Below are 9,230 nucleotides of genomic sequence, written 5' to 3'. Positions count from 1 at the left end.
TGCCCCTAAATGCACCGCCAGAGATCAGCTAATCTGATAATTACAGCAACAAAAGCCATTTAGACAAACCATGACCTGACCTCCAGAGCTTGGAATGAAAACATTTTACCCTCCTCTGTCTGGATCCTGCACTGAGAAAACATCTGTATTTGGAGGATGCTGGGAAAACAGCCCCCGCACGGCACCCACTGGGGACAGCCTCAGCTCTGCTCCGTGCCACACACTGCTTGCACCAGCCTCGGACTGGGATGGGCAGGCTGCTAAACCCTCACTGTGATGCCAAGATCGACAGTGTCCCAGCACTGGGCAGGGCACTCTAGGGAGGATGAGGCAGAGGCCAAAGGGGTGTGAGGGTGAATCTTGTGGGAGGGAGTGAATGGGATGGGGTCAGTGCAGCTCACCCTCATAAAAAGGGCTGTTTTCCAAGACTGCGTGAGGCTTGCTGATGTGGGGAGGCCATCACCTGGTCCCCAGTGGTGGCTGTATCCCTGCAGCAGACTCTGCAGGAGCCAGGCTGGCTGTGAGCCCGCCTGCCTCTGGCTCCCAGAGGAGCTGAGTGCGGGGGGCCCTGTCTGCATGCAGCACGGCCGTGCGTGCCCGGGGGCTTCTTCGCTCTCTGTAAGGTGTGCAAGCTTTCCCACTGAGTGGCAGGTCATTGCTGGCTGTCAGTCCAAGGCAGGAGATGAAGGAAGAGATGCCTCAGGGCTGGCTCCCATGTTCCTCCTGCTTTTACATACGTGTTGGTGGCACCCTTTGTGTAGGCTGAGGAGATGAAAGCTCAGGGCCAGAGGGATCTTGCTAACGCAAAGCCACCCAGCTCGGGGGCCCGACAGCCTGCTGCTTTGTCTCTTATTGTCTCACTCTTGCATCTCTTCCCAGCGGAGTCCCATCCGGGCCGTCAAGGGCACGGGACGCTGGCTGAGCCGGAGGCACCAAGCGCTCTGGCAGGTAACTCCTGCTGGGTCAGCGACCCCGGCCTCGCAGGCACAGGCAGCGGCACAGACGGTTTGCACCAGACTGGCAGCACTGAGCTCACACTGCCCAGGAGCTCCTGAGGAAGGGGAAAAGAACGGTGCTGATTTGGGGAAACTGCATTTTTTCCTGCAACGAGCTTGGTGCAGCCAGCTTGGCAGGCAGCACCCCTGTGCCTTTGTGACTTCCCTGTTCTGCACTGGGAAAGCACTTGGCCATGTCCCCAAGTATCCCAGTGCTCTTTGGAAAGTGGTAGGATTAGAAACCAGTAAGTGCAGTGAGAGCCTGATAGTCTGGGGACTCCCTAGCACTTCTGTCTGCTCCAGAAATAGGATCTGTCTGTTTTTCCCATTGCAGCATTCCACTTGTGCAGTGCTTTGCTCTTTGTGAGCAGAAAACATGACTCACCCTGCAGGGGGCTACCCTCAGATCCCTCTGATGCCCTTGTTTTCATCGGTTGCTTCCTTGCCCAGCATCTCTCATTTAGCAGAATCCACCGACCTTGAGAAACCCAAATATTCTTCATCCAGCTGAGATTAGAGTTAAGATTAGGGCTAGAGTTAAGGGTAGGGTTAGATTTAAGGGTAGGGTTAGGGTTAGGGTCTGGATGCCCCGACAGCAACTTGGCCAGGTCAGGTGTTTACAGAGGTCCACAGCTATTGCAGAGAGCAGACCTTAAGCTCTTTTGGGGTTTCCATGTAGCTTTTTCTCCAGGTGTGAATGAAATTTTGTCCAAGTTGGACTAAAAACATCACCAGGGCCAAAGCTTTGGTCTATCACTGCTGTTTTGCTCCTCTGCCTTTCTCATTATTCTGTTTTCTCTGAAGGCAGAAGTGCTGGCACGCTACTGTGCCGACAGACAGCTCTGCCTGTTCCCCACTCTCATGCTAAGCAGAAAGTGCACTGGGCAGTTCTTCCAGGTGCTGCCCAGAGCCGGGGGAGGCGAGGGCTGTGCCCCTGGGCTCCCTCCTGGGCAGCCAGGCTGTGGAGCCACCTTGGGCATGGCAGGGGACAAGGATCCAAACTGGTTTTCAGAGGGATTTTGGCTGACTTAACAAAGGGAGCGTACAACACCGTTTGTCTGCAAAAGCATTTAGGGACAGCATGGCCTTTCCTGTCCTGTACCCCCGTGTTTTATGTCACGAAGGCAGGTATGTGAGGTATGTGTCACGCTGTCAGAGCTGTTATTTGAGATGTCCTTCCCGTCTCCCTCAAAGCCTTTCCCAGATGTAGCAGGGTTGAGGGCAGATTCTCACAAACTTCAAAAGCTGCTCGAGATAGGTGGCAGGTCCCTAACAGAGACAGCCACGCACCGGGAGGCACCGAGCCCCCTCCCCAGGAAGACGTGAGGCCAGCCTCGGGTGGGACGTTCCAGCAGCCCCAGGCCAGGCCGGAGCCGTGGGTGCCGCTCCCCGCGGGGGTTGTGGGATGGGCGGCGGGATCAGCAGCGGGATGCGCGGGCCGGCTCTGCCCTCTGCCGGCACCGCTCGGCACCGCCGCGCCCCCGACGGCGGCCGTGCCCAGGAGCCCCGGGGATCCCGCGGGGCTGGAGGATGGCCCGCAAGGGCCACGGAGGGCCGGGGGCAGCGTGGGAAGCGCTGTGCCTGCGCGATGGGCCGGGAGTTTGGCAGCGGGGCGCTGCGAGGAAGACCCCACGGATCAGTGCCATTTGCGGAGCTAACCAGGGGTAGCGGAGACCCGCACAGGTGACCCTGGGATTTCCTCGGGGCTGGGAGGCTCTCGGGGGTAACCCCACAGCGTCTGACCTGCTGTGAATTAGGGAAGTGCCTCTGGAAACACCCACCGTCCTCACAGCGGTCCCCGTCCTGCCCCCGCGTCACTGCAGCCCTGGGATCCCCCCGCCCGCCCGGACCCGTCACACCTGGGCACGGCGCCCGACACCTTCCCGCGGTTCCCGAGCCTTGCACTCCGGCACCATCCTGCACCCCGGGCACAGCACTGCGGGGCCGCGTTCACCCCGCCTTTGCGCTCCAGGGTTGATCTGCAGCTCCGGGTGCCAATGGGGCTGTGCCGTGACCCCGAGCGCTGCACCCCCGAGCGCTGCCGCAGCGCAGCGCCGCCTGGGGCGGCACGGCATCCCCCGCCGCACCCCGTACCGCACGGGGCATTGCACTCCGGGACACCCCCCACAATCTCTGCAGCTGCGGGAGTCCCCCAGCACCGGGCGCCACATGCCGGTGGCGGCTCTGCACGCCCGCCCGCAGCCGGGCCCGGCCCCCGGCAGAGCGGAGCGGCGGCCTGGGGGCACGGCCGGCCATGGGCGGTGCCTGCGTCCCCGCGTCACCGGGCGCGCTCCCCGCCGCCATTGGCCGCCCGGCGGTGCCGGGGGCACGGCGGGCACCCGTTGGCGGGCGGCGGGGGCGGGGTCGGGCGCGGCGCGCGGATTGGTCGCGGCCGGCGGCGGCCCCGCCCCGCCGGTGAAGGTGAGCGTCTCCTCCAGCCGCGCGCCGCCCGTACCGAACCGGAGCGGACCGGTACGCAGTGGCTGCGCCGCCATGGCCGCCTCCATCTTCGCCGCCGTCCCCCACTCCCCGCCTGTCGCCGTCTTCAAGCTCACGGCGGATTTCCGGGAGGACAGCGACTCGCGGAAGGTCAACCTCGGCGTGGGCGGTGAGTCCGTGGCCCCGTCCCGCTCGGCGGGGCCGTTCCCCGCGGCTGGGACCGGTCGGTGCCCTTGCGGCGGCTTCCGCCCCTGCTGCAGCGGCCGGGCGGCGGCGGCGGGCACCGGGCCCCAAAGGTCACCGGGCCGCGGCCGGGCGCGGGGGGGTTGGCGGGCAGCGAGGTCCGGCGGGCGTCAAGGTCGCGGGGCCGGCCGGGGCGCCGTCCTCGGTGTCCCGGGCAGGGCAGTGTCCCCCCGGTGCAGTAAGGACGGCTCTCCCTTTCCCGTAGCCTACCGCACGGACGAGGGGCAGCCATGGGTCCTGCCGGTGGTGAAGAAGGTGGAGCAGATGATCGCCAACGACAACAGCTTGAACCACGAGTATCTGCCCATCCTGGGCCTGCCCGAGTTCCGGGCCAACGCCTCCCGCATCGCCCTGGGGGATGACAGCCCTGCCATCAAGGAGAAGCGGGTATGTGGCGGACACGGAGCACTGGGTCCCTGGGGTGTCTCTACAGCAGACTAAGTAGAAGGGCACAAATGTGTAGAGGTCCTGTATTTTGACAGGATTTGGGGGTTTCTCAGACATGGTCTTTCTTGATTGTAGCTTACTTGATGAACTCATGCAGTTGAAACTGTTTGTGCAGGTAGTTGTGGTTTTGGGGAAAGGCTGAATGTGGCCTGTGATCGGAATCTGTGTTTTCCTTCATCTTTTAATAGCTTCCCCACAGGAAACCCAAGTCTGATAATACACCACCTTTCCTGAAATAAACTACTAGCTGAGAATCTGTTCTGTGCCAGAATGTAACAGGAATGGCCGGAGTCTCTTTATAATGGTAGAAGTTGTCAGGATGGGCCTGAGCACTGAAAGAGGTTGAAGACCACTGGAAGGGGATGGCATTCTGACTGAGCTGACCCCAGGGGACATGTTTGGGATCCTGTCTCACTCTTGCAATGCTGTGCTCTCTTTCCATGCCCTGCTGGCAGTGCTGGGCTGGGTGGCAGTGCTGGCAAGTGTCTCTGTTGCAGGTGGGCAGCGTTCAGTGCCTGGGTGGGACGGGCGCCCTGCGGATCGGTGCCGACTTCCTGAGGCGCTGGTACAACGGCAACAACAACACAGCCACCCCCGTCTATGTCTCCACTCCAACCTGGGGTGAGTGCTGCTCCCAGGGAGCCCTGAGGGTCAGCGAGCGAGGGAGGTACAGCCCTGCTCCTTGCAGGGGCCGGGGCAGTGAGGGAGCAGCCTTGTCGTGTGTGTAAGGGAAGGTGCTGGGGCTGGAGAAGGAAGCTTGCTGGAGATAGGATGTGCTTTTCTGAGAAGTTATTTCTTTCCTCAGAGAACCACAATTCTGTGTTTATGGAAGCTGGCTTCAAAGATATTAGAACCTACCACTACTGGGATGCTGCCAAGAGGGGTCTGGACCTCCAGGGGCTGTTGAATGACATGGAGGTGAGTAAAACTGGCATGGGATGGGCTGAGCTTCATGCTGTACTGCAGCTGGCTAGGCTCTGGTCTGCTGTGCTGGGAAGTGGATCACTGCAAAAGAGCTGTTGTTGCCCAGAGCAGCTCCAGGCCTCTCCCTGTGCTGTGGGTGGCCAGTTCTGTCCATGTGAGTGTGTGACCAAGATGTGTTCTCTCCTCAGCAAGCCCCAGAGTTCTCCATTTTCATCCTCCATGCCTGTGCGCACAACCCAACAGGCACAGACCCTACTCCTGACCAGTGGAAGCAGATTGCTGCTGTCATGAAGGTATGGGCTGCTGCTGGGGCTAAAGCAATGCTGAGAGGGCAAGTAGCTCTCAAGCCAGCCAGAGCATTTGCATCTGAAATGGGCTTTGAGGGAATGGCATGAGATGTAGCAGAATCTGAAAGAGTCCCCCAAGGCAGGTGTTGAAGGGAGAGGTGGACAACAGAATGCTGGTTGTCTGTGTTCAGAGGAGAGATGCACTGCAGTTCTTGTTGTGCCTCCAAGTTCTTGTTTTCACACTCTGGAATGGGCTGTAGTGAGGTTTCTCCTGCTGGAAGGATAATCTGCAGGCAGGTGCTGGACAGTAGCATATAAAGTGGTGCACTTCTCATGTCCTCAAATGCAGTTTTCTCCTGCATTGACTTTTACTGACCACTTTAGTCTTTCTGTTCTTTCCTCCCAGTAGAAAGTATTTCAGTCTGGTGTTGCTGGACCACGTTTCCTTTGAATTCCCACAGGAACTCAGTGGTCATTTTTCCCTCCTATGAGTACTGTGGGGGGTAAAAGAGCTTCTGGGGAGGGGATTTCCCTCTAACACTGTTCCTCCTTGCAGCGCCGGAGCCTGTTTCCATTCTTCGACTCAGCGTACCAAGGGTTTGCCTCTGGCAGCCTGGACAAGGATGCCTGGGCTGTGCGATACTTTGTCTCCGAGGGCTTTGAGCTCTTCTGTGCACAGTCGTTTTCCAAGAACTTTGGGCTCTACAGTGAGTGTCTGGCAGTAAGCTGGCCCAGTAGCATCATACCCAGGCAGATGGGGCTGGCATGCTGAGGGTGGGGAATTCTCTGCTTTGCCATGACGTGTGGAACCAATGGCTCACATCTCTTGGCTTCCCCACAGATGAGCGAGTGGGGAACCTGACGGTGGTGGGGAAGGATGCAGACAACGTGCAGCGTGTGCTGTCCCAGATGGAGAAGATTGTGCGCACCACTTGGTCCAACCCTCCCTCGCAGGGAGCGCGCATCGTGGCCACTACACTCGCTTCCCCGCAGCTCTTTGATGAGTGGTACGTGTTGCCAGGGCCGGTGGGAGAGGACAAGGGAGGGAAGCTGTCTCCCTGAGTGTCAGGCTTGGCCAGATGGCTTCAAACCAGATGGGTGCCCACCCTCATGCTGTGCTTCGTGCCTGCTGCAGGAAGGGCAACGTGAAGACAATGGCAGATCGGGTCCTGCTGATGCGCTCAGAGCTCCGCTCTCGGCTGGAGGCCCTCGGGACCCCAGGCACCTGGAGCCACATCACAGAGCAGATCGGCATGTTCAGCTTCACAGGCCTGAACCGTGAGTATCCAGTGGGCTGGTGAAGGGAGGGTTGGGTGAACTGGGCTGAAGCAGTCCAAGTGGGAATCTCTCACTCTCACTGGAGTTTTGGTATCACTGTGTCTGTGGCTGGGGAGGGATGAAGCACCAGACAGTATTTTAGTGGCCAGTGCTTGAACTTTTCTGCTTGTTGTGAAAGATTGAAGCATCCCTGACTAGGTCCTTGGGCTTTTCTGAGCTGTGGGTCGCTGCTCTTACCTGATGTCCAATTGTTTCCCCAGCTAAGCAGGTGGAATACATGGTCAAGGAAAAACACATCTACCTGATGGCTAGCGGGCGCATCAACATGTGTGGTCTGACTACCAAGAACCTGGACTATGTGGCCAAGTCCATCCATGAAGCTGTCACAAAAATCCAATGAAGCACATGAACAGCCAAACTTACATGAAGTCACCAAAGCTATAGTGTGTAGTCCATGTCTTTCTCTGCTCATGGCTTGCCTTTTCCCACACCTCTTGGGGCTTAATAAAGATGGGAGCAGTAGCTCAATCAGGGATAATTGTCTTCTGACATTTTTTAAGTGGTCCTTGCAATATGGTAAGCCAGTGCCCCCAGGAGGTGGGGGCAACATGAGCCACTTTGGCTCTTGTTTCACAACAGCAGCCTGGTCTCCAGGCCCTCAGAGCTGCATCTTTATCACGTCCAAATCAACTCCACATAACTGATCATTTTGATCATGGCAAAGTCCAGTGCCAGTGCAATGCACTGTGTGATAACAGCACAGAGGTTGGGATCTCACATGGCTTATGAACTAATGTCACTCAGTAGTATTTTGGGGAGGGGTAAAGCTGTTGCTAGCTTCTCTCCACCCGTCCCACCCCTTCCTAATTTCTGAGCCTTATACGAGCAAATATTTGTAATTGTGATAGTTGCTTCTTTGTGTTGCTGACATGAAATTAAACCTTTGTCTCTGAATGCTACCCCTGCCGTGTGTGATGTCATGCCTTCAAACCACATGAACTTCTCTCAGGCTGAGGTTAAAGCCTTAACATCCTGGTTTGTCCACTTAGTTTGTTTCAAGCTGTCTCTTTCTCTCTCAGCGTATGTTGCACCTCTGATGATCACAGCCACTACCAAAAGGGGAGTCTTACTGGGAGGGTGTTGTTGAGAGCTCCCTGTGACTACATGAAGCCAACCAGTTCCTCCTGTATTCATCTTGTGTTCTTTCTGCCCCACTGGCCTGTGCTGCCCAGCTCATCCTGCCTGTCTGTCTGTCTGTGGTTGCTTTCTGGATGGTCAAGTGTTTCCATTTGTCCATCCCTCCCTGGCCCAGGGCTCCTGGGCTGCCCCTCAGGTGTCAAAAGCAGATCTCTTCTGTTCATCCTTTTCAGCAGGCTCCTAGTGAACCCCCATCTACTCCTACTTGCTTCAGCAGGGCCTGCCAGCAGCAGCCTGTGTTTCTGGCACTGAGAAAGAGCTGGGACCATCTGTTTCTGCTCTCTGCAGTCACTGCAGATCTATTTGTGAGCTGACAGAGTGGCCTCCTGACAGGATCTTGTGAAGAAAGGGGACAGCTCCTTTCCTTGTGTCAGGTAGCAGTAGTTGCTGTTACCCTGATGGATTTGCTTGTGCTGCACCTTAGACAGAAAAGGCAAAAATGGTGCCTCGTTGCCTTGTTGTGTTTGCACAGGGTGCATGGGGTTTGTTTTTTAGCAGTTAGTATTCATATTATATAATAGAGTGAGACAGAGGCAGCCTTTCCTCCTCTCTGCAGGTGAGCATCTTCTTTTCCTCTTGCTGTCCATTCACAACCTGGGATGGTGAGGAAGTGGTTAAAAGATGACTTCTAGGGGTCATCTCAGGAGGAGATAATTTATTTATTTGTCATATTTGCTTACACTTCTGCCCTTACAGACCCTCCTGGTGTGAAGGCTGGCCCACCCCATGTGATCTATATTGGTGTTTTGGTAGTCTTACCAACCTTGTTTTTTCCTAGCAAGTGACCTAAATTTCTCCTTTTCTGTGGTGTAAGCTCATTACCAATTATCCCATTTACCATGGCAACAGAGAACAGATTATTCCTTTCCTCTGTACAACAGCTTTTTTTGTATTTGAAAACTTCCTCTCTCCCCTTCACATCCTTCACCAATCAAGATTAAGTGACTATTTCCTTCAGCCTTTGGGGTAGGTTGTTTTCCAGCCCTTGTTTTCCTCTGTCCACTTTTCAATTGCTGTGTGTTTCCTCAGAAGGGCAGTGCCCAGACAGGGCTGCAGTTATTCCAGCTGAAGTTTTATCAGCATGGGTGGACTATGAGATTTCTGTTGTTATCTGTCAGGCTGTACTCCAGCACGTGTATCCCACTATTGTGTTTGCAATGGCCTGATATTAACTCCTGGTTTTCCCCAGTCCTTGTGTGCACTGCTAGGCTTATCTCCCTGCTTGCCAAGTGCTCTCCTGGATGCAGGAGTGACAGAAAGCCCAGCTTCAGACCAAGAAATCAGGCAGCACATGCTGACCCGTTCTCTTGGTCCCTTCAGTGAGGCTGAGTGCTGTTACTCCTGGCACCTGTGGTCCTGGGTATGAGGGCAGCCTGGCCTGCTGGGAGGGGTGAGCATCTTTCCCTCACCCATGGACACA

General features: G+C 56.7%; 1 protein-coding gene across 1 annotated transcript; it reads left to right on the top strand.

Moving 5' to 3' along the window:
• The first annotated feature begins 3,397 nt into the window (after nucleotides 1-3,397).
• GOT1 (glutamic-oxaloacetic transaminase 1) lies at nucleotides 3,398-7,572 on the top strand. Its single transcript, XM_054277374.1, has 9 exons — nucleotides 3,398-3,603; nucleotides 3,883-4,064; nucleotides 4,622-4,745; nucleotides 4,930-5,042; nucleotides 5,237-5,341; nucleotides 5,892-6,042; nucleotides 6,177-6,342; nucleotides 6,471-6,613; nucleotides 6,874-7,572. The coding sequence occupies exons 1-9, from the start codon at nucleotides 3,489-3,491 to the stop codon at nucleotides 7,011-7,013; spliced, it is 1,239 nt and encodes a 412-aa protein (XP_054133349.1). The 5' UTR covers nucleotides 3,398-3,488; the 3' UTR covers nucleotides 7,014-7,572.
• The last annotated feature ends 1,658 nt before the right edge of the window (nucleotides 7,573-9,230 follow it).

Source organism: Melozone crissalis, unplaced genomic scaffold, assembly GCF_028551555.1.
Source record: "Melozone crissalis strain CALT ecotype California unplaced genomic scaffold, PUWL_Pcris_2 ptg000019l_1, whole genome shotgun sequence".
In the NCBI taxonomy this organism is placed as follows: Eukaryota; Metazoa; Chordata; class Aves; order Passeriformes; family Passerellidae; genus Melozone; species Melozone crissalis.
This window is presented reverse-complemented; position numbering and strand designations above follow the sequence as displayed.

Excerpts from the sequence above, each read along its gene's own strand:
- GOT1 (XM_054277374.1), top strand. The coding sequence starts at position 3,489 with ATGGCCGCCTCCATCTTCGCCGCCGTCCCCCACTCCCCGCCTGTCGCC. Across the intron at positions 4,065-4,621 it reads CTGCCATCAAGGAGAAGCGG|GTGGGCAGCGTTCAGTGCCT; the intron begins GTATGTGGCGGA and ends TCTCTGTTGCAG. Across the intron at positions 6,043-6,176 it reads CAAGAACTTTGGGCTCTACA|ATGAGCGAGTGGGGAACCTG; the intron begins GTGAGTGTCTGG and ends GCTTCCCCACAG.